Source organism: Siphateles boraxobius, unplaced genomic scaffold (assembly GCF_051911475.1).
Source record: "Siphateles boraxobius isolate OS27281-9 unplaced genomic scaffold, OSU_SipBor_1 1, whole genome shotgun sequence".
Taxonomy (NCBI): domain Eukaryota; kingdom Metazoa; phylum Chordata; class Actinopteri; order Cypriniformes; family Leuciscidae; genus Siphateles; species Siphateles boraxobius.
In genome coordinates, this window is record NW_027508699.1 from 11,334,778 (window position 1) to 11,360,139 (window position 25,362).

Sequence of the window (25,362 nt, forward strand, 5' to 3'; positions counted from 1 at the left end):
ATATTTTTCAGGAAACTGTGAAGTATTTTCTTTGATGAATAGAAAGTAAAAAAAACAGCATTTATTTGAAATAGAAATAGTATAGTATAATTACAAATATAAAACATATTTATAATGTCATATATTTTAACATAATAAAAGTGTAGTCACTTTACTGATCAATATAGTGCATCCTTGCGCAATAAAAGTAACTTCTTAAAAAAATATCGTACTGAACCCAAACATTTGAACGGTATATTGTGAAAAATTCGTTTTTTTTTGTCCATGCAATGCAAGTCAATTGGGCCCAAAACAACATTGATTGAACTCGACAAGTTTATTGTATGTTTACAGGTTTGGAATGACATATGAGGGTGAGAATTTTTGGTGATATTTTTAGGTGAACGGTTTTTAACAAAATTTGACATTGTTTGATTGATTTTGAGTAGAACAACCTGAACACACACTGGCTGGGATCTGCATAATTAAACACAGTGGGATGTTTAACATCTTTCAGGGTTTTTTATAGATATATAAGCACATAATATACTTGAACAATTTTATTCTGACAGGTGATCATTCTGAAAGCTAAAGCTGCAATGCAATACTCTCTCCACAAAGCTACTGCTTAGCTGCTACCCCTGCTGGTGTGAGCTGTTTTTTTAAGCAGGAACAGTCTCTCACACACACACAGATGCACACAGTTACTGGCCCCAGCTGTCCCGGTCATCGCTCTCATCTGTGTTAGACTCATAACCGGATGCGATACCCGACTCTCTGAATCCAGCTGTGTCCAGTGCACTGAGGAACTGGTTCCCTGGAGGAGAGCAACCTCCTGACTGATCTTCATCCTGACCCTGACCTGAATCACGGTCCTGCTCCGGCTTCTTCTCCTGGTCCGAAGATTCTGTGAAAAAACGAAAGCCATCCAGCCGAACCAGGCTGTTTGAGAGAGGGAAGCCCCCTCGAGCGCTTGGGGGGGGATTCGGGTTGGGGTCACGTGATGCAGCTGGCATGTTGGCACGCAGGGCAATTTCCAGAAGACTGTCTTGAGATCCCACTTCATGGAGGAAATGACATAATGGCATAGATAGTCAGTAAGAGAATAAGGTTTCATTACATTTACCTTCTTTGAAAATGACAGGTTGATTCTATTCTGATGCAGATTTCTGATGCAGTGTTCAACTTGTATTATAGGATTCTTTCACTTTAATCAATGAAAATTTTATCATAAAATATTTACACTACCTTTCAAAAAATTCAAAGGGAAAAATATTTGTAATGTTTTTGAAAGAAGTATCTTACCCTCTGCATTAATTTGATCAAAAATACAGTAAAAACAGTTCTTGTGAAATATTATTACAATTTAAAATAACTGTTTACTATTTTCATGTTTTAAAAAAAATGTAATTTATGCATGTGATGTCAAAGCTGGATTTTCTGCATCCTTACTCCAGTCTTCAGTGTCACATGATCCTTCAGAAATCATTAGAATATGCTGATTTTCTGCTCAAGAAGCATTTATTTGAAATAGAAATCCTTTGTAACATTATAAATACCCCCACTGTCACTTATGATGAATAAAGGTATTAATTTCTTTCCCAAAAACTTTTGAACAATAGCATAAAATAGTACAAATCTACCTACACAAAAAATATTATAATATACAGGATTTGTAAAGATTTTTTACTACTAAACCTGTACATACACACAAAAAAAACCTTAAAACAATTTAAATGCTGTCAGCCCATTCCTATTGTTCGCTTCACTTATATCCCAACATACACAAAATTGTAGGTGTAAAAATTACAAACCACTGTAGGTGGCTGAGCGTAACACACATTTTTTGGTGCTTTTATAGACTTCATTATATGGAAAAGAGAAGCATGAACATTCTTCAAAACATTCTTCTTTTGTGATCAGTGGAAAGAAGAAAGTAACAAAAAAAAAAACATGATCAAAAGTAAATGACAGGATTTAAATTTTAGGGTGAACAATTCTTTGATACATATTGAATTATCCTTTTGCCTCGCACACATTGTAAAGCTGTGTGCCAGGCTGTATCACTGTAAAGCTGCTTTGAATAAAGAGCTATATAAATAAAGGTGACTTGACATGAAGGAAGTAAAGAGATAGATCTCTTGAAGGCATATAACCTGAGACTCACAGGGAGAGTTCTTGTGTGTGCGAAGCTCCAGCTCTTGCACGTGTTTGACCAGAAGCGAAAGATGCTGCAGGAGTTCAGTGTTCTGTTGCAGGAGTTGCTGGACTCTCGCCTGAGCCTCCGTCCTGGCGCTGGTCTCCACCGACAGCTGCTGCTGCAACAGAACCACCTACAGAACAACAATTAGATTGTTACACTTCTGTAAGAAGAATGGTGCAAAAACCTGCCACTAAGATGCTTAGATATTCAGGTTGGTTGACAAGGCATAAGGTGTTTTGGGTGGTTACATTAAGGAATAATTCACTTAAAAATGAAAATTCTGTTATCATTTACTCAATCTCAAGTTGTTTCAAACCTGCATGAATTTCTTTCTTCTGCTGAACACAAAAGAAGATATTTTGAAGAATGTTGGTAACCAGACAGTTGATGGACCCCATTGACTTCCATAGTAGGAAAAACAATTCTATTGAAGTCGATGGGGTCCATCAATTGTTTGGTTACCGATATTCATCGAAATATCTTCTTGTGTTCAACAGAAGAAATTAACTCATACATTAAACAAATTGAGGGTGAGTATCAATCAATCAATCAATCAATCAATCAATCAATCAATCAATCAATCAATCAACGAACCAACAAATCAATCAATCAATCAATCAATCCATCCATCCATCAATCCATCCATCCATCCATCCATCCATCCATCCATCCATCCATCCATCCATCCATCCATCCATCAATCCATCCATCCATCCATCCATCCATCCATCCATCCATCCATCCATCCATCCATCCATCCATCCATCCATCCATCCATCCGAGAAAGCGAGTAGTGTGATGTGACCTGTGCGGAGGCGGCTTGACTCCTCTGCTCCTGCTGCTGTAACTGCCTCTGCAGGAGCTGCACCTGATGGCTCACAGTTAGAGGGCTGGAGAGAGGAGACTCCATCACCAGCACTGGTGCTTCACACACCTGCATGGAGAAAGTAGGAGATACATGCTGTTTATTACCTTTAAGTTGACATTTGCTCTGCCAATGAGGGCTAATTAAGCTAATTAGTACCTAATAATCAACCATGTGCATGAACTAAGATTGACACTTTGGAATCTATTAGTTCTTTTGAAATATATCACACATTGAGAATAGTTTAGTTTATTTGTTAAGGTTAATAGAAGTGACCGTTTTCTTTCTATCAACCCTTTTGTGAGTTTGAAGCTAAAACCTTTCAATCACCTGCTTAGATATTGAACCACTAGCTAGAGACTAAAAGTAAAAGTCGGCATGAAACTGAAGGTTGTGGTTGTCTGTTCTTCCCCATTGTGACGTATATCTGAGTGTAACGGCTTCTCGATTGAAAATATGTAGGGCGGGACTTGATTCTGCCCATGGGTAATCGATTGGATGGAGTCAATTGATTTACATGGAAACCGTTTTTCAAAAACTTGCACTTTTTCAAAAGTTTGCGTTTTCAGACAACCAAAACGCCCTTGCTGTGTGAATGAACGGGGAAAACGCATAAAAAGTTTGACTTTTTAGTTGAAAAGGGTGTCGTGTAAACAGGCCTAGAGGAACATAAAAAATGAAAAACACTGGTCTCATATGTCCGCTCTTATGATTGCTGTAAATGAAAGAAGATCAGCAGATTCACAGAGCAGATTCCAGAACACACAACTTCTGCTGTACCAAAGTCATTTGGCAAACCATTAAAAGTACATGAAAGCTTTAACCTCTGTGAAAGCGCAGTTTCCTAAAAACTCCCCAGCGATCTAATATGTGTCAGCATGGACAGCTTTCATATCTTATTTATTAGAGTAAAGCTAAAATTCTAGAAGTGTCTAAAATGTGTATCCTAAAATATATAATTCATAAATTAGCCCCATCATTGCTGGAAACAGTTGGCATGTCAATAAACAAGACTTATTGGAAAGAAACTACCACCAATGCATCTAAAATTCACTTTTAAGTGTAATTATAAGATTCCAAAGACTATTTGAACTAAACTTTAGACTTCTGTCTAGTAAATATCCCTTTTTTAGCCCTACTTTTGATCATGGCCCAATTTCTGTCCTAAAAACCATGTGGGATGAGCAAACTGTAGTATCTATAAATAACAGAAAACAGGCAAAACTTGAGCTATATTTAAAGAGACAACACCTTTTTTTCTAATTTCTTCTAGAAAAAAAAGGCTTTCTGTTGGTAAACATTTTATTGAGTCAATGTGAAAATGTGAAAAATTAAGACATTTGAACACTTATTTGTTCTTGATATTCTGCTGGCTGTGGGAACTTGTTCAAACTGCATATCAACCTTATAGTCAGGCAGAGGACTTTACCTTGTCATCTTTTTCCAGGCCAGCGTTGCCTGATTTCTCAGTGGTGCTGCCAGTAACCGGATTTTCATCTTTGCTTCTCTCCTCTTCTCCTTTTACAAGCCATGCTGCCAATTACAAAATAATCAATGGAAGGTATCTAGTTCACATACCAATATAGACTATTTGATATGATTTTAATGCTTGATCTTAATGTGTTTCCTATGAAAATGGCAAAATAATAACACTTCAGATGAAATGTGGTTCATGCTTGATCAAATGAAATGTAAGGTCAATGTCTTCTCACCGTCAGCATTGTCTAGACTCTGTTTATGGCACACTTCAAACGCCTGACCCACGGTCTGCACTATCCTCATGGCTTGGCTCTGAGACAGAGAGTAGATCTTTAAGCAACCAAGGTTTATTGAACATGTCAAATGTGATTTTTCCACATGCAGGTAAACATCTGTGGACTTTTGTTTGATATGGGACAAAAATGCTGTACTGGGAGAGACAGGAGAATTAATTAACATTTGAAAAAAAAGAGGGATTTAGAAGAGGATGGCAGATATAAGGGAAGAAGTGAGTGAGAGAGGGAGAACATTACATCCTTAAGGGAATTCTACATTATAGCAGTGCTGTCAAAGTGATGGATTAGTTCATATTAGATGGACCCTGGTGCTCTGGACAAAAACCCAAGCCAAAGAGACTCATATCAAGTAGCTTATGCCAACATCAGTTTCTTTTTCTGGAGAAAACGGCTAATCTGTTGCTGTTCAAAAAAATCCCATGAGACAATTTTTTTTCAACAGAATTATTAAGCATAGTCATAAATAGTATTTTTTAGATTATATCGAAATTGATAACATTTTTGTGTGGATTTGGAGAAACTTTATTATGTGTGTGTAGAAAATTCATAGTAATTTTTGCCATTGCATTTAGCAATGTTTTTTATTTATTTATTTGCTGTATGTAATATTTACATCTATATGTAAAGTTTTAAAAGACTAAATCTAAGTTGTCTATAATTTTCTTGAAATATATCTTTATATATTTGTATAAATAGTTTTTTTACAAACAATTTGTATTACAATATCTTTATCTATCTATCTATCTATCTATCTATCTATCTATCTATCTATCTATCTATCTATCTATCTATCTATCTATCTATCTATCTATCCATCCATCCATCCATCCATCCATCCATCCATCCATCCATCCATCCATCCATCCATCCATCCATCCATCCATCCATCCATCCATCCATCCATCCATCCATCCATCCATCCATCCATCCATCCATCTATCTATCTATCCGTATTAAGATTTACAGTAATAACTTTTGAACCACAAGACATTGAAACAAAATGATTCTTTCTCTGATTCCAGAGCTCGTGCCAAGTCAAATGCATGTTTACAATTTCACCTGAAAAAATTTGAATTATAAAAAACATTATTTTTTTGCTTCTTCTCCTACAATTTTTTTTTCAATCTTCACCAAATCTTGCTCATGAGGCCGTGCCGCAAAACAAGTTATCACTTTTTTTTTCAATATTCAACGTCGTTCTTTAACGTTCTTTAATTTGTAGTCTGGTAGCATGCCAGTGTGGACATAGGGCTGTATCTTTGCAACACTTTGGCTTACCGAGACGACCATTTAGAATTTTGTAGTAATATGTTGTTTTTTTTTTTTTTTTTTAATGAACGCATTGGAGTATCATAACAAAACTTAGTATGTGTCTTCGGCACCAATCCCTGAACCTACTTGTTGAGTTTTGGGTTGGCGCCACATAGTGGTCAAAAGATATAACAACATTTATAATAATGCTTTTACCTTTTTTGAATTTTGTCTGATGGTCATGAATCTTACCTCTTTCTATGCCTTAGTCTCTACAGAAACTGTTATGTTTTTTAACAGCCAGAAAGTCACCATATTGCTACAACCAATCAAACTTGTTTGATGTTATATCAGAACAGAACAGAACAAATTAATTGGGACCTCGACATAAGAGCTCAATCAAATTCAGGTGATAACAAAACAAGCCAATGATTTGAATCGCAAGCCACTCCCCATACTAGGGTTTACACCGACTAGTTGACTTTAATAATCTGCCATGACGCTTTAAGCTTGACATTGCTGGTCATTCATGGCCTATAAAGGGCGCAACAGGATAATAATTCTTGGAAGTCCACTTTAAAGCCCCATGTCCAAACTGTTAAAACAGGGTTCCCACAAGTTAGTTAACTTAAAGTTCAAGGAACTTTCAAGGACTTTCCAGATCCAATACCCTCAAATTCAAGGACTTAATGTGGGGCCACATTTCAAGTGAGAGCAAGGTTACATCATTTTGTTTCAGTTTTCATGTGTCAAACACAACTATGCAAAAAAGCGGGGGTTTTTTGCATTTATTTTTGGCCAAATAAAGAGATCTGATTTTCTATTTGTCGTATTGCTGTTTTACATAAAACTGAAGAATATTCGGTACATCCTGTATGTCACGAGGACTGCTGCGTGAGGAAACTTCAGGAGACGAAAAGCAGGTTAACAGTCTTTAATGAAACAAGGCAGAGCCGCAACGGCCGATAAACAGAAACAATCCCAAAATATACTTGGAGGAACAGAGAAGCGCAAGCGGATGTCTCGTGGGCTGGTGGTGAGTGGGCAAAGGAGAACTGATGAAGCGCAGATCCCTCACACGTCCTCTGGACCTTACTCAGGTAACCGCTCAGAACTGGTATAGATGCAGGTAGATCTCAGACAACTGGACTAGACTGAACAGAACATTCGACAAGAGAAATCATCAGCGGTACGAACATGACGGTCAACAATAATCCGACAAACTAGAGAGAAACACGAGAGACTAGAAATAGAGAGTAGCTAATGATAGAAAATAGAGAACAGGTGCGATAATGAGAGAATGAGAAACAGCTGGGGAAGATTAGTAAGTGAGAGCGGACTAGAGGGAACAGAGACAGAGAATGACCAGAAGAGGGAGACAGAGACCAATAAAACACGAGAAGAGAACCAGGATCATGACAGTACCCCTCCCCTCAAAGTGCGCCCCCTGGCGCACTCAAAGAGGAAGACTGACGGGAGCGATAGAAATCGTCGATGAGCGAGCGGTCCAGGACGTCCCGGGCGGGAATCCAGCTTCTCTCCTCAGGGCCATAACCCTCCCAGTCAACTAAAAACTGATGGCCACGACCACGAGGACGGACATCAAGGATCTTACGGACCCGGTAGACAGGGGAGCCCTCGACACGAACCGGAGGGTTAACTGGGCGGGGGGGTGGGCGAACAACAGGCTTGAGAGAAGAGACATGAAACACGGGGTGAACACGGCGGAGATTGGATGGCAGTCTGAGTCTCATAGAGACAGGGCTAAGGACCTGAATTATGCGATAGGGTCCAATAAATTTGGGGGCCAGTTTACGAGACGGATACTGGAGAGGAAGATTGGCGGTGGAAAGCCACACCCTTTGACCAATGACATAACGGGGACTCTTGGTACGGCGTTTGTTAGCGGACCGACGAGTGATGGAGCGAGACTTTAAAAGAGCGGATCTCACAGTCCTCCAGGTTCGTTTGCAGCGTTGGATAAACCCATTAACAGATGGAACGTTAGATTCAGGACTCGAGGAAGGAAAAAGAGGGGGTTGGTACCCTAAACAGCTCTGAAAAGGAGATAATCCGGTGGCGGACGAGGGAGCGGAATTGAACGCGTACTCTGCCCACGGGAGTTGCTCAGACCAAGAGGCAGGGTTGCGGTAAGCGAGACTTCGCAGAATACGGCCAATGGTCTGATTAGCGCGTTCAGCTTGTCCATTGGTCTGGGGGTGATAACCCGAGGAAAGGCTGACCGTGGCTCCGATGAGGCGACAGAACTCTTTCCAAAACAGGGAAGCGAACTGTGGACCTCTATCGGATACGATATTCTCAGGAAGGCCATGGATCTTAAAAATGTGATCAACAACAATTTGGGCGGTCTCTTTGGCGGAGGGAAGCTTAGGAAGAGAGACGAAGCGAGCGGCTTTAGAAAATCGATCGACGACCGTAAGAATTACAGTCTTTCCACCCGAAGGAGGAAGTCCTGTAATAAAATCAAGTCCAATCTGAGCCCACGGACGTGAAGGAACGGGCAACGGTCTAAGGAGACCAGCGGGAGGTCTATTACTAACCTTGGTCTGAGCACAGACAGGACACGCCGCAATGAATCGACGGATATCACGTTCCCGAGTGGGCCACCAAAATCTTTGCGACACAGACGTAATAGTACCCCTAACCCCAGGGTGAGCAAAAAGCTTGGAGGAGTGACCCCACTGGAGAACGGCACGACGAGCGGAGGGAGGAACGAATAATGACCCTTTAGGGCAGCCACGGGGAGTTATGGCGTGAGGAAGCGCGCGCTTAACGATTCGTTCAATTCCCCAAGTAACAGCCCCTACCACTCGTTCCTGGGGAAGGATAGACTCGACGGGTGACGTCTTGGGAGAGGAGAATTGACGAGACAGCGCGTCAGGCTTTAAATTCTTTGAACCCGGGCGGTAGGAGAGAGTGAAATCGAAACGAGTAAAGAATAGAGACCAACGAGCCTGACGAGCGTTGAGTCTCTTAGCAGATTGGATGTACTCAAGGTTTCGGTGGTCAGTCCAGACCACGAACGGAAAGGAAGACCCCTCCAGCCATTGGCGCCACTCTCCCAGGGCTAATCGGACGGCGAGAAGTTCGCGATTACCCACGTCATAGTTTCGTTCAGACGGAGAGAGGCGACGAGAAAAGAAAGCGCAAGGATGGATCCTCTCGTCAGCGGAAGACTGCTGCGAGAGGATTGCTCCTACTCCTACCTCCGAAGCATCGACCTCGACAATGAAAGGCTTAGAAGTGTCAGGGGTGACGAGAACCGGCGCGGTCGTAAACAATGTCTTAAGACGATCAAAGGCGGTCTGAGCAGCGTTACTCCAGACAAAACGAGATTTGACCGAGGTTAGAGCGGTTAATGGGGCAACTACCTGACTAAAGTTCTTAATAAACCTTCGGTAGAAGTTCGCGAACCCTAAAAAACGTTGGAGCGCAATACGGGAGTCAGGTGTGGGCCAATCGGTGACCGCGCGAACCTTAGCAGGATCCATACTGATGCCCTGAGCCGAGATGACGGAGCCGAGAAAACTAACAGACGGAGCATGAAACGTGCATTTCTCAGCCTTGACGAACAATTTGTTCTCTAAAAGTCGTTGGAGGACTCGACGAACCTGCTACACATGAACCTGTAAAGACGGAGAGAAAATCAAAATGTCATCAAGGTAGACGAAGACAAACACGTTTAGCATGTCTCGTAGAACGTCATTGACCAAAGCTTGAAATACGGCGGGGGCGTTGACCAGGCCGAACGGTAAAACCCGGTACTCAAAGTGGCCCAGCGGAGTATTAAAAGCGGTCTTCCATTCGTCACCCTCCTTGATGCGAACTAAATGATACGCGTTGCGAAGATCCAGTTTTGTGAAGTAGTTAGCGCCCTGCAAGATTTCAAAGGCTGATGACATAAGTGGCAAGGGGTAGCGGTTCTTGACAGTTATGTCATTCAAGCCTCTGTAATCGATGCAGGGGCGTAACGAGCCGTCCTTCTTCTTCACAAAAAAGAATCCTGCACCGGCTGGAGAGGAAGAAGGAACTATGGTACCAGCGTCTAAGGATTCAGAGAGATACTTCTCTAACGCCTGACGCTCCGGGACGGAGAGAGAATAAAGCCTTCCCCGGGGGGGAGTGGTTCCAGAAAGAAGCTCGATGCTGCAGTCATACGGACGATGAGGAGGAAGGGATGCCGCCCGGGATCGACTGAAGACCGCTCGCAAATCATGGTACTCCTCAGGGACTCCTAACAAATCACCTGGTTCCTCCTGAAAAACAGAGACAGAAGACACAGGAAACACAGCGGACACCAAACACTTAGCATGACACGAAAGATTCCATGACAAAATAGAATTCTTAGACCAGTTAATCTGAGGGTTATGTTCCACCAGCCACGGATGACCCAGCACCACAGGTATATTAGGGGAGTGAAACACCAGCAAAGAAATGGTCTCGCGGTGATTACCGGATACGGTGAGACTCAAGGGGGCAGTAGCGCGGTGAACCCTGGCGAGAACCCGTCTATCCAAGGCGAAAACAGTGGTGGGATCCTGAAGCTCAATAAGGGGAACGCCATGCTTAAGGGCCCAGGTCTCATCAATAAAATTTCCCTCGGAACCAGAGTCAATAAGAGCCTGACAGTCTATAGAAGAGTCGGGCCAGCGGAGATGAACAGAAAAAATAGTCCGTGAAGGAGGCGGAGGGCTTAGAGAGGATGCGCTCACCAGTAACCCTCGTTCTACTGGGGAGCTCTGTCTTTTAAAGGGCAGGAAGAGGCGAAATGGTTGTTAGCGCTGCAATAAAGACACAGACGGTTTGTAATACGGCGCTGGCGTTCAGAAGCAGAGAGACCAGAAGACCGGACCGGGTCTGTTCGGAGAAAGTGAAACTGCTGAGATAGGTCAGATATCTGGGAAGACAGGGTCTCAACAGCCTGACGAGCGGCGGCGAGTTCCTCCTCGTGTCTCCCCAGCATGGCTCCCTGGATCTCAATCGCGTTCTGAATGGGTCGTTCATCAGCTGGATCCATGTTGGTCGGATTATTCTGTCACGAGGACTGCTGCGTGAGGAAACTTCAGGAGACGAAAAGCAGGTTAACAGTCTTTAATGAAACAAGGCAGAGCCGCAACGGCCGATAAACAGAAACAATCCCAAAATATACTTGGAGGAACAGAGAAGCGCAAGCGGATGTCTCGTGGGCTGGTGGTGAGTGGGCAAAGGAGAACTGATGAAGCGCAGATCCCTCACACGTCCTCTGGACCTTACTCAGGTAACCGCTCAGAACTGGTATAGATGCAGGTAGATCTCAGACAACTGGACTAGACTGAACAGAACATTCGACAAGAGAAATCATCAGCGGTACGAACATGACGGTCAACAATAATCCGACAAACTAGAGAGAAACACGAGAGACTAGAAATAGAGAGTAGCTAATGATAGAAAATAGAGAACAGGTGCGATAATGAGAGAATGAGAAACAGCTGGGGAAGATTAGTAAGTGAGAGCGGACTAGAGGGAACAGAGACAGAGAATGACCAGAAGAGGGAGACAGAGACCAATAAAACACGAGAAGAGAACCAGGATCATGACACTGTATTCTTAAAATGATCTGATATTAACTTTTGCACGGATTTCATTGAAAAGAACTTAGCCTCATGTAACCAGAATTTTTAAGATATATGAATATGCTTCTTCTTGCCTCATGGGTTAAGATTATCTTAATAAGCATTCTTTGTAATCTTCTTTGATGAGCCAGATATCTTGAAACTTGCATTTTCCAGGCATCACGTTTCAGACTGTGTCTGTGAAACGTTGAGGTACCATCGTAGTGGTTTCGTGCGCGATTGAATGTCATGGCAACGTACAACAAAGTAGCTCACACGGGAAACACTTACAGGAGTAGTTCACTTTAAAATTAAAATTAGCCCATGATTTACTCACCCTCAAGTCATCCTATTGATTGAAGCTCAAAAAATCCATTCATTATAAAAGAACTGCAAACCGCTCCGGCGGGTTAATACAGGCCTTCTGAGGTAAAACAATGAGTTTTTGTAAGAAAAATATTCATATTTAAGACTTTATAAAGTAAAATGACTAGCTTCTGGCCAAACAAACATATGTATTCGACTTAAGTGTAAAGTGCAACTTACTGCTGATATTTACGCTACGCCATGACGCACTACACTACTTCTGACGTCATAAGTTGCGTTTTATACGCAAGTAGGCTGCGTATGGCCGTTTGGCTGCTTGGTAGAATTTTACATTGTGTGAGAAAAATATTCATATTTTACACCCTACAAACTCATCACTTTGATTCAGAAGGCCTTTATTAACCCCCCGGAGCCATGTGGAGCACTTTTAAAATGGATGGAAGCACTTTTTTGAGCTTTAATCTGGTGGTTGCAATCCACTGCCATTATAAAGCTCGGAAGCGTCAGGGTGTTTTTTAAGTAAGGGATAATGTACATCCAGCCGGGGTCTTGATCAGCCTGAAGGGGGTTATTTTGAGAGAACCCCCGGCTGGATGTACATTATTCCGCTATTACACGGCTACTTGCCACATAAGTAAATTATTAGACAAGAAATATTGATCTGAGTTGAAATATTTTATTAGGTCTTTAAACGCTAAGCTTCCGTGGAGAGAGCAGTAGCAGTGCGGCAAGCTCAAACCAAACGGACATTTAAGAGATACGGTATACAGTCATTCATATCATTTATTACACAGCATTTCGCCACATAAATAATTACGGGGATAATATATATTGATTTCTGATTAAACTGTTTTAAAGGGGAACTCGGCAACTCTAGCCATTTCTTCGCTGATTTTCACTTTTGTTGTCGCATGTTTTCTCAACAAGCTCCCCCTACAGCTGTGGGGCGTATATTTCACAACACATAAAAAACTCACTTGCGGACCCCTCCTCCCCCTTTCTACCGCTGCTCATGTGCATTTATTATTATCTGAGGTGGCCAACTTTATCGTGTGGCGCTACTGTATGTCTACCGAGGTGGGTAATACATCATACACATTGAGGGCGGTGTGTGTGTTTATGTTGAATTGCCGTAAAGCAGTTCGTGTCTCTCGCTCGTTCTCGCTTCTGACGAGACTTCCTATTTCCAACTTAACGGGACGTTAGTCCCCATGTTGCAAGGTTGGTTTTCCGCCTGAGAAAGTTGAGAGCGGGGAAAGTCACCATTTTCACCGGAACAGGTTATTTAACCATCCAAATGATTTCTAAACGGTTTTATTAAGTTGAAATAGTTGCCAAGTTCCCCTTTAAAATCATACCTGTATGTATCTCATAATCCAACAGCGTTAAAAACAATAGTCACAAAATGACAGCAGCTGCGTTTGTATGAAACAAGAGAGAGCGAGTCCACGATACAGGATGGCATAATTAAATAACTGTACACAAAATATTGATTCAACTGAGTTTTAATATTTTATTAGCTCAACAAACGCAAAACTTCCACGAAGAATAACTTGCTTGTTATCTGGGCTTAACTTACCGCTGGATGGCGCTATTGACCAATCAGAATCAAATATTCCACAAAGCTGTGTAATAATAATTAATAACTTCAATTGTATTCGTCTGAAAGAAGAAACTCATATACACCTAGGATGGCTTGAGGGTGAGTAAACCATGGGCTAATTTTCATTTTAGAGTGAACTAGTCATTTAACACAACATAAATGCACGTAACTAAGGTAAACCAAGCAAGCTAGTATGCATAGGCCACTAAGTGATGGCGAAATAAAACATTAGCGGACCGAAGGGAATAATCTGGAATTTTTTCAAGAAAACTTCTTGCACAAAATAAATTCAAGCACTTTCAAGGACCTGTATCTATTATGTTTATTTTCAAAAACTTCCCAGGGTCAATTTTTCCCCCCCTAAATTCACAAACTTTCAAGGATTTCAAGGACCCGTGGGAACCTTGTTAAAATGACAAATAAATGCATACTCTGGGAGCGCTCCCCGAGATGTTTGATTATACTGTCTAGATCAGGGGTTCCAAACACAAACACCTAAACCAGCTATTCAGCTAACCTAGTAAGACACTGATTAGCTGGTTTAGGTGTGTTTAATTGGAGCGAGATCCCAATACCTCAGTCTGTTCTGACGTAACGTCTCTGTTACCTCCTTCAGGGTTATATTAGAAACCGAGACTTTGTGGGTGTTACACCCACTGCATCTACCCCCACTCCGGACCACCAGAGTTTTTAGCTCCCTGTGTTCACTCATTCTTTGTGAAGTCGTGTTAGTGTAGCCTGCAATTCTGAGCATTTATATTTCCTGTCTATTGCCTGTGTATGACCTGTGCCTGTTTACCCGTTTACCCTGCCAGCCTGAGTGTTTTGGATTTGTTTGCCTGTTGTTTTTATTTACTCTCTTTCTGTGTGAAAAACATTTGTTTTACATTTGTTTGTCTGGTCGGACTCAACTTTGTATACTGAACTCCTGCCTGTTTCTTGTACTACGTTTTCGCTCTTACATATTAAACTGCATATGGATCCTAACGCCTCCACCTTGGCCTCCTTGCAACAATGTGATTGTAGGGCAGGGCTCAGCCCAGTAATTGCTGCTTGCAGCTTTATTTTGATTACCATTTGTCAGCCAGCTAGACAGCATTAACAATTCTGCTGATTTGTCATTAAGAGCATGAATTGTCACAAAAATAATGAAACATAAATGTAGAGTAGATCAAAAAAAAACAAATGTTTAAATGTATGGAGAATATGAACTAATGTCCCAAAACTCCATCCTTATTGTTGATCCCTGTTACTTTAAATCATCTGGAGCCAGTTGCACCAACAGGGCTTTACTAAGCCTGGTCCTAACTGCTAAGTAGGTCTTAGTTAAGACCAGTCTTTAGAGTTGACCTAATGTCGGTTGCACCAACCAAACTTAAGCCTAGGCTTAACTACGCCTGGTTTTAGCAATGCGCGTTCCTGTGAATGGCCACGGTTGCCTAGCAGCATGCGTTGCTGGGGTTACGTTGTAAACTATCTTCCGCTGTTTGGTTAACTTGTAGCCATATCAATGGAGGATCAAGAAAAAGGAAAGGACTTTCAATTAATAATTGAAACTTTCATTTTTAATGCTAAAAGTTTATAATAAAACATAATCTAGTATTTGTCAATAAAAAAAGATAAAATTATATTTTAAAAAGTAAATTAAGAAGTCCTCTAAAAAGTATTTTATATATATATATATATATATATATATATATAAATACTTTTTTATTATTATTATATCACATATTTTAGTAGTTATCATAAATTAGGTATCATTTGAAAGCTTACGAACTCAGAATTCATCCTGTGAAAACCGTTTTGAAATTGGATGTTGCGTTACCATAGAAACGGTATTTTTTTATTAGGCTTTCATAAGGCTTTTTATTAGGCTTTTTTTAATTTTATATCTTTCATAATGTATTATCAAAACCTTTTCTAATATTGACTAAACACATATTGTCAGAAAGGTCTGAGTCTCAAGGTTCCATATTTAGTGACAGAAGTGATATTTGGATAGAAATTTATGAATTTGTTACAGCAGAATGCATACAATTAAATTCAATGGAATGCAATGGCACCCGGTGGCTATTTTTGGTACTATGCCTAAACAAAATCTCATGGGAACTTAAATTTTTGTGATATCAACTTGAAATTTGGAACACAACTTGGTTAGATATATAGCTTTCATTTTATAGTAATTTTATTGTAAAAAATATTTTTTAAAATATTTATTTTATATTAAAAAATATAAATTAATAAAGTATTTGATTTACTGTAAATTATAACTTCCATAACTTTTTCATACTTTAATTTATTGAAGTGCTTTCACTTTAATAACCTGCTGATTGTTTTCTTTAAAACAAGACCAAACTTAGGTCTGTATTCCAAAGCATTCTTGAATTACAACCATTTAAGTTTGTTTGTATAGTGCATTTTAATATCAATTATCAAAAGGGGGGGGGTGACGGTTAAGTGGTTAAAATAGTATTCAGTTAATAGAGCTGTACATTCAGCACGTGACAATTCGCTTCATTCGCGGCAGCATTACGTCTGTCTCCTGCACGCGAGAGGTGAGGTAGAAGAACGTTGGTAATAAATGTCAGTTCAATTGTAAGTTCATTCTTTATGTGCTTAGGAGTGTGCGTAATGTATCGTCTATGATGATATTGTAATCATTGTTTTAACTATGGACGAGGCACTGCGAGCTGACATCACATTTGTCTCTCGTGCTTGTTTTCACTGCGTGATGTGTCACTGCAGTTATAGGTATGTCCCAAAATAAGTTTTTTTGTCTTATATTTATATCATATGTTATTAAAAGGGCCGTTTTCATGTGCACAATTGCAAATGTGATTTTTATTTTATACAACAGTTAAATTAACAATGAGTTAACATTGTGAGTTACTTTTTAGACACAATTGTGAATATTGTTTTTTTCCCCTTTATTTTGCTGACGAGAATTTCAAAATTAAACTGTAGCAGAGTCTCCATGCAACAGACAGGAAGATTTTTTGACCGTTTTTAACAAATCATTTTAACGATTCAATGAACAATCACTTGCTTTTAGTGGTTACTATAGAAACATTATCTGTCGGAAAACGGATAGGCCTATTAACGCTAGTATATGCCTAGATTTTGACTTTACGCCTGCTACTGACTAGGCGTAAGATTTACGCCCGGTCTTAGCGAGAAGAGGACTTAAGCCTGGATGGTGCAACAGTCGTAACTATTAGGTCGGACTTAGAATGCTGAGTTAAGACCTACTTACCTTAAGGCGTAAACCCTGTTGGTGCAACTGGCCCCAGATGAATAAGGTGACAGCTAAATAATTGATGTCCAACAGAATGTATCATGTGCCATTTTGCCATTTTTATTCCTGGACAACCAATCAATATTATTAACATATTTGTGCCAAATGGAATATTATCAAATGTCTAGAGGATGTCCTTCGTTATAGTGAGGTTTACCTTTCTCTTGGATTTGAAGACATTGCAGCGGAACACATTGCTTTTCTTGTCTCTTGCTATATAACTGAATATCTTCAGGTCCTGTGAGTCATGTGAGACGTAAAATATTCTGAAAAGAAAAAAATGACTAATGAGCTACAGCAATTGACCTTTACTGTCTCATTGCCATGGCAACAAAAAGGCCAACATGCTCTTCACTGACTTGGTCCCTTTGGCATGTCATGAAGCATTACAGGAGTACATTACATGTGCTCAATACATTTTGAAATAACCACAGGTTTTGGAGATACAACAGAAAATGTTACATTATATTAGTGTCAAGCTAAACCTCAAGAAATTGATCCATTTCAGAACGATGTTTGGTATTGATTGGTATTGTTTTAATACAATATAACTAGTTGCCACTAGTCAACACTATTGATGTTACTGCTAAACAATCGGCTTATGCTCGCTTGTGACTGGTTGTTGCTATGGGGATTATGAAGACATTCTGCTTTTTGCTGCAGCTCACGGAGCCAAATGATTTTGATGTGACGTGTGCGTGCACAATGATAAAGGTCATCAAACCCCCATAGGCCATGTCACTCAAGTCAAGAGCGTAATTAGTAATCAACTCTCTATGGAAATAAAATGTGGTAAAATTACCTGAAAATGGGGTCTTGGGCCAGTGTCACTTGGCTTTCACCCCAGCTATAATCATATTTCTAACACAAATATTGAGTACATTTTTAGCCAAGAAATATATTCATAATTTATCATAATTATTTGTATATACATACAACATACACAACATTAAATAATATTTATAAATTAAATAAATTAAATGATTAAAGAGCTCACCTTTTTCTTTTTCCGCAAAACTACCTTGACACCATCCACTGACACAATAAGATTGACTTTCTTCTTCTTTATGTTCTTAATTTTAAACTCATACTGAAAATGATAAATACAAATAATTAACTGAATTGAAAACTGAATGAGTGAAAACATGAATCATGATATAAACGTCATTATCATGCTCACTACCTGTTCTGTTTGGGTCATTTTTGACCCGGTTGAGAATTAAAAACATTGTAAAAAATATATCTAATTTTAAAATTGTTTGTTTTGTAATGCTTTTTTTGAGAAACAAAGATTTTATAATGTATAATTTATATTTATGGAATGTTGTTATGTTTGGGTCACATCCTCATAATCTTTATACATGTTTCTTCTGAATCACCACTGACGAAATAGTCATATAATGTGTAATAAGTGAAATAATTCTATAAGACTAAGAATATTGTGAAAACATCTAGGTTAGCAAGCACAACCAGTTTTCACATACAAAATCAATATGAGATTGATGTACATTTTCAGAAGTTACATTTAAGTCTATACACGTCGTTTTTGACCTGAACATAACAGGTGTAATTTTTCTAATAGCTTAAATATAGGTCAGTAAACAGTAAGAGACATACAAAAAGTCCAGATAAAACAAATTAATTCATCACTACTAAGCCTTTGAGTAAGAAACACAACTTAAGTTTACAGAGTGACTGGTTCTGTAACAAGTAAACTCGAAGCAGCATTTCGTTAAAGTCAGCACATAATGTATAAATGAACAAACAAGTGTGAAAATTGTGGATTATAACACATATATCTCAAAGGTGTATGAAAGGAAAACTTGAGCAACCTGAAATGATAAGTTAGGATATACCAAGAAAGATATCAACCTCTAATTTTAATTCCGCTTTGGGAAGACTTGCAGTCATTGGAGAACTGCATAAGTAATCAAAGACTAGGAAATCCACAGGAGTGGGATTAAAGGAGATGCACTAGGCATACTAAAATGTGTCTGGGTTAAAAGAACTCTCTTTTATCCGAAGCTTTGATTAATGCTAACATGGACCAATAACAAGGTTGAGCTTATTTCTAAGGAGCGTGTTTTTTCTGCTGCTCTCAGTTCTCCTTAAATACATGAAATAGAGAGGGATATCTGAAGAAAATTGAGAGCTATGAAATACTACTGACTCAATTGATCAACAGGAAAAGCTCCCTGAAGAGAAATCTTGTGCAAACATGTCTAAACATTGCAAAAACATATTCTCTTTGATGGAATAATGTTGATTAAAGTAAACCGTGCTGCTGCTGCCAGCACACTGGTGCAATCTCATAGCCATAAATACAGCCACACTGGACCCCGGATAAGAGAAGAAGGCATGAACAAACAGGTCTTTACACTGGTTCCATTAACAGAATTAACACCTTCAACCACAACATAAGGGTTTCATTCATCATCCTTTTATAACTAGTTCTTCACAGAAAACTGTTTCATTATTAAAGGGATAGTTAACCCAAAAATGAAAATTCTGTCAATTACTCACCCTCATGTCATTCCAAACCAGTAAGATTTTTTTTTCATCTTCAGAACACAAATAAATCTGATGAAATCTGATTTTTTATGGGAAAAAAATCCCCTTTCACCTTTTTGATGAAATCTGAGAGATTTCCGTCCCTCCATTGACAGCTATGCAACTACCTCTTTGATGCTTCAAAAGGTTCATTAAAATAATAAAACTAATCCATGTGATTTGAGCAGTTTTTTTCCAAAATTTTTTTTTGAAGAGCCTCGATCGCTTTATATGATACAAATTTACACCTAACATTAATCAGCGAACATAAACAGAAGCTCAACTGAACCTGCTTGATGCAGGAGAACAATCATTCTCACAATTGTGAGATATAAAGTCAGAATTGCGAGATATAAAGTCAGAATTGCGTGAAATAAAGTCGCAATTGCGTGTTATAAAGTCAGAATTGCGAGATATAAAGTCATAATTGCGTGATATAAAGTCAGAATTGCGAGATATAAAGTCGCAATTGCGTGATATAAAGTCAGAATTGCGTGATATAAAGTTCCAATTGCGTGTTATAAAGTCAGAATTGCGAGATATAAAGTCATAATTGCGTGATATAAAGTCAGAATTGCGAGATATAAAGTCGCAATTGCGTGTTATAAAGTCAGAATTGCGTGATATAAAGTTGCAATTGCGTGTTATAAAGTCAGAATTGCGTGATATAAAGTTGCAATTGCGAGATATAAAGTCAGAATTGCGTGATATAAAGTCGCAATTGCGTGTTATAAAGTCAGAATTGCGTGATATAAAGTCGCAATTGCGTGTTATAAAGTCAGAATTCAATTCAATTCAAAGCACTTTATTTGTCCTCAGGGGGAAATTAATAGAGGGGTCATTAATAATCCTGCGTGCCACCTTTACAGTCTGTTGGTCACATAAGGCAGTGAGAGTTCGGACCGGCTGGTCAATGATTTTTGAACAGACCTTAACCACACTCAACAGGCGATTCCTGTTTTGCAGAGTGATGGAGTGAAACCAGCTAATGAATGAAAAGGTTATTATATTTTCAATAAAAGCATAATAGAATGTGTTAAGAATGACTTTGTTTACCATTGTTGGCAATGACTTCAACTTCCTAAGTGGATATTGTCTCTGATGACACTTTTTAAGGATCTCCTCTGTGTTAGTGGAAAACCTTAGCAATTTGTCAAAAGTCGATCCCAGGTATTTATATGTCTCCACTATTTCCACTGGCTCCTGCTGGATGATAGTGGTGACAGCCTCTGCTAATTGTCTCTGTTTAGGTGAGAAGGTAACAATCATGTCCTTGGTTTTATCTATGTTCAGCTCAGACAAGACTTTTCGCACCAAACTAAGAAGACCTGTAGGGCTGGGCTGTGATGTTGTGTATTACTGGAAAGCAGAGTCAAGAGGACTGTGTCATCAGCAAATTTCACACAATGACAGTTTGGCTGGATGGATCTACAATCATCAGTGTAGAGAATGAAAAGCAGTGGAGAGAGGACACAGTCTTGTGGAGAACCCGTGGAGGTGAAGAGGTTGTCGAATAAGGTGTGGTTCACCAATACCCTCTGTGATCTGTTGGTGAGGAAATCTATAAACCACAGGATGAGTTGGTGGTTGAGGTGGAAGCGTGTGATGAGCTTCCTTGCCAAAATATGTGGCTGCATTGTATTAAATGCTGATGAGAAGTCTACAAAAAGAAGTCTGGCTGAGGTGTTAGGTATTACCAGGTGCTTGTGGATGATGTTTAAGATGAATATTTTTGCATCATAGACACCCCTGCCAGCCTGATAAGCAAACTGCAATGGATCCACCATCGAACTAGTTACCTTGGTGATGTGCTCCTTGATGATCCTCTCCATGGCCTTCATGACCAGGGAGGTAAGAGCGACTGGTCTAAGGTCATTCAGGACCCTGGCGGTGCCCTTCTTAGGGATGGGGATCACTATTGAGTTTTTCCACATCGCGGGGACTGTGCAGCTGTTCAAAGGGCCCTGGAACAGATGCTGGAACACACCTCCCAGCTGCTCAGCACAGTGCCAGAGGGTCCGCCCACAGATGTCATCTGGCCCTGGAGCTGTGTTCTTTTTCGTCCTTTTGAGGGCACTCACCACCTCTGATGTGTTAATACTGAGGCCATAATCATCCGATGTTAGAGTGGAGATGATTGATTCTAGCTGGATACTGTTGTCTTTTTCAAATCTAGTGAAGAAGGAGTTGAGGTCATTCGGGAGTGAAGTGGAACAACTTCCTGCTACCTGGACGGGTTTGCGGCTGGAAGCTGCCAAGCCGCACGTGGGTTCCCTTTTCCAAAGGTCTGCTCCACTTTGTTCTTGAATTTCAGCTTGCCGATTTTTATGGCTCGCTTGACCTCTCTATTTACCTCCTTCTTCTCGGCTTCAGAACCGGTAAAAAATAATCTCTTTTTCTTATTCAATATGTTTTTTAGATCTTTTGTCACCCAGGGTTTATTATTAGGAAAAAGTGTAACCTTCTTGGAGGGGATAATACTATCCACGCAAAAAGAGATGTATGCTGAGACTGTATCCACTTGCTCACTGATGTTAGTGGAGCATGATGTAAGGGTATTCCAGTCCGTGGTTTCAAAGTACCCTTGAAGCCTGTCAATACTGTCCGGTGTCCACTGTTTGATATCCTTGATGACTTTCTCTATTCTCTTAACCACAAGTAGGTAGGCGGGAGCAAGCAATATGTTGCTGTGGTCAGCAGAGCCTAAAGGTGGGAGGGGGACGGCTCTGTAGGCATCCGGAACTGACCCATAGCATTTGTCCAGTGTTTTCCCTAAACGTGTGGTGCAGTTGACATACTGATAAAATCCTTTAATTGATTGTGAATTGTGAGATAAAAAGTCGCAATTACCTTTTTTATTTTTCATTCTGTGGCGGAAACATATGGAAGCTTGTTTCCGCCACAGAATGAAAAATAAAAAAAGGTAATTGCGACTTTTTATCTCACAATTGCGTGTTATAACGTCAGAATTGCGAGATACAGAATCGCGTGATATAAAGTCGGTATTGCGTGTTATAAAGTCAGAATTGCGAGATATAAAGTCAGAATTGTGTGAAATTAAGTCGCAATTGCGTGTTATAACGTCAGAATTGCGAAATATAAAGTCAGAATTGGTGATATAAAGGCGGAATTGCGTGTTATAAAGTCAGAATTGCGAGATATAAAGTTAGAATTTTGTGATATAAATTCGCAATTGCGTGTTATAAAGTCAGAATTGTGAGATAAAAAGTCGCAATTGCGTGTTATAAAGTCAGAATTGTGAGATATAAACTATTCTGAGGAAAAAAGTCAGTCTTTTTTCCCCCCATAGAATTGGACTTTATATCTCACAATTCTGACTTTATAACACGCAATTGCGACTTTCTATCACGCAATTCTGACTTTATATCGCGCAATTCTGATTTTATATCTCCCAATTCTGACTTTATTTCACACAATTCTGACATCATATCTCGCAATTGTGAGAAATAAAGTCAGAATTGCGAGATGTAAACTCGCAATTGTGAAAAAAAAGTCAGAATTATGAGATAAAAAGTCGCAATTATTATTATTTATTTATTTATTTAGTGGCGGAAACAGGCTTCCATAGAAACAAGCTTCCATAAGATTCCTTGAAAAAGTTTCAGCTTTTATTTTCCTTTTACGCCCCGAAGAAGATATCACAGATTCATCAAGTTTGTTGAAATCCATCCTCGATCACTTTTAATAAGCTTTGACGAAACTCCTCTCAACTAGCGCGTATTTTCAAAGTGACTAGCAGCCTTGTCACCTGACCTTAATATCTCAATTTCAGCTGAGAAAAGTTACGTGAGGATGTGGAGAGTGTCAAAATAAAGGTACCGTATATCGATATTTTATGTGTGGCATCAATGCATCGATCCATATCGATGTATTGTTACACCCCTACGTGCTGTGTAACGTGAGAATGAACCTTATTGGTTCTTGCTGAAGCTCAAACGTGCAGCGTAATACGAAAATTAACCTCATTGGTTATTCGAAAAGTTATAACGTACTGCGTAACATGTGAGAATGAACATCATTGGTTCTTGCAGAAGCTCAAACCTGCTGCGTAACACGAGAATGAATCTCATTGGTTCTTGATGAAGCTTAAATGTTCTGCGTAACACACGTTAGAATGAACCTTATTGCTTCTTGTAGAGGCTTAAACGTTCTGCGTAACACGTGAGAATGAACCTCATTGGTTCTTGCAAGCAAACATGCTTCAACTTCTGTTTACCACAACTTATGTGTGAGTTGAGAAATGTTTACGTGAATAAAAGCCTAAATTCAATCTGTTCATCATATAAAGTGATCGTGTCTCTTCAGAAAATTTGAACTAAAACGCTCAATTCATATGGATTAGTTTTACGATCTCTTTATGAACTTTTTGAAGTGTCAAATTGTCAGTTGTGTAGCTGTCTATGGAGGGACAGAAATCTCTCAGATTTCTTTAAAAAGATCTTCATTTGTGTTTCGAAGATGAACGGAAGTCTTACGGGTTTGGAACGACATCAGATTGAGTAATTAATGACAGAATTTTTGGGTGAATTATCCCTTTAAGAGCTTTGAAAACCCCTTTGGAATGTTACAAAGACATGCTATAATGAAAAATGAAGAAGAAATATTTAAGGTTTAGCACTATTTCTATTGGTTACAAATTTAAATACATTCGTGACTAATAAGTTATTAAGATAATGAAAATACATTACCAGTAATATGACCATTCTTAAGCTTGTTAATCAGTCATTTGTGAACAAGATGCTATTCACACATCGTTCTTTCAAAAAGGTCAACTGTCTGTATCTTTATAAAGATAATTGTCCTATCCTTCATCTGACAAATTCAGGAACCCTTACCCGTATTCGTCTCATAGCGGCCAAAATTTCAATCCTGCTTTTAGGTCGCACAATATCCAGGCTCCCAATGAACTGTGGCAGAAAATGTTAAAACATAAACAGTAGGCTACATTTTCTGAAAAAGTCAATGAATTGCATTCATGCCAATGTAACAGGTGAAGTACGTACAGTTACCCACATAATGGTAAACCCTTACATTACAGTGCCAATTATCATGTTAAAGGTTTGAAACAACTATATTAATGTGTAATGTTACATACATTACACATTAATATAGTTGTTTCAATCCTTTAACATGATAATTATTAAGTATAATCAGTACTTGCATAAGCCATACTCATAATGCAATTGCATGGTAACAAGTACACTGTAAATTGTGAGCCATTTAATAAACAAGTGCATTTTTGTTTCTTAATATTTACCTTCACCTCGAATGTGAGCCCATGCTGGAAATGTCCTTCATTATCAGCAGGAATCCTCTGATCCATTGAGTCGTCTACCAAATTATATTTACTCTTCTCCAGCATTATGTTATACAATAGAAATATCGCTCGATGCCTTTATTTACTCAAAACATGCTGAAGCCTCTTGGCTGCACTGATTTCTGAGGGTTTTCTCATAGAAAGATGACGGCAGTCCTGATGTCCAAAGCCACAGGCAGAGAGGGATTCAGCATCATTTAGTGTAAATATGATTCAGTGTTTGTTTCATACGCAAACAGAAGGTTCAAATCGCGTACGCCGCCTGTTTGTATATCTGGATTTCAGCATGATGATAAATATCCCAGCTGTCACCGATGGCGCAGACGGTCCATTATCCTGAATATCTGGGTCGTACTATGGAGAGAATGCTTGTCTATTAATATTCAGCAGACAAGCCATCGCCATTGGAAGGTTATCAAGCAACATTAGCGCGACCTAAGTAATATTCATGAGACAAACATTACGGTTTCTAGGCAAAGTTAAGGCATAAGATCATTTAGATTTGTCAGCCAACCTTCAGCGTAGTAGCATTCGTAATTTCGCGTCCATTATTCAAAAAGGTTT

General features: G+C 39.4%; 1 protein-coding gene across 1 annotated transcript; it reads right to left on the reverse strand.

Moving 5' to 3' along the window:
* Positions 1 to 297: 297 nt before the first annotated feature.
* Positions 298 to 25,362, reverse strand: nos1apb (nitric oxide synthase 1 (neuronal) adaptor protein b). Its single transcript, XM_077205202.1, has 10 exons — positions 24,739 to 25,362; positions 24,317 to 24,388; positions 17,908 to 18,000; positions 17,713 to 17,771; positions 17,068 to 17,176; positions 4,760 to 4,838; positions 4,477 to 4,580; positions 2,988 to 3,116; positions 2,147 to 2,312; positions 298 to 1,039 (listed from the first exon to the last, which is right to left on the reverse strand). Exons 1-10 carry the CDS (start codon positions 24,841 to 24,843, stop codon positions 684 to 686), a joined length of 1,272 nt encoding a protein of 423 aa, XP_077061317.1. The 5' UTR covers positions 24,844 to 25,362; the 3' UTR covers positions 298 to 683.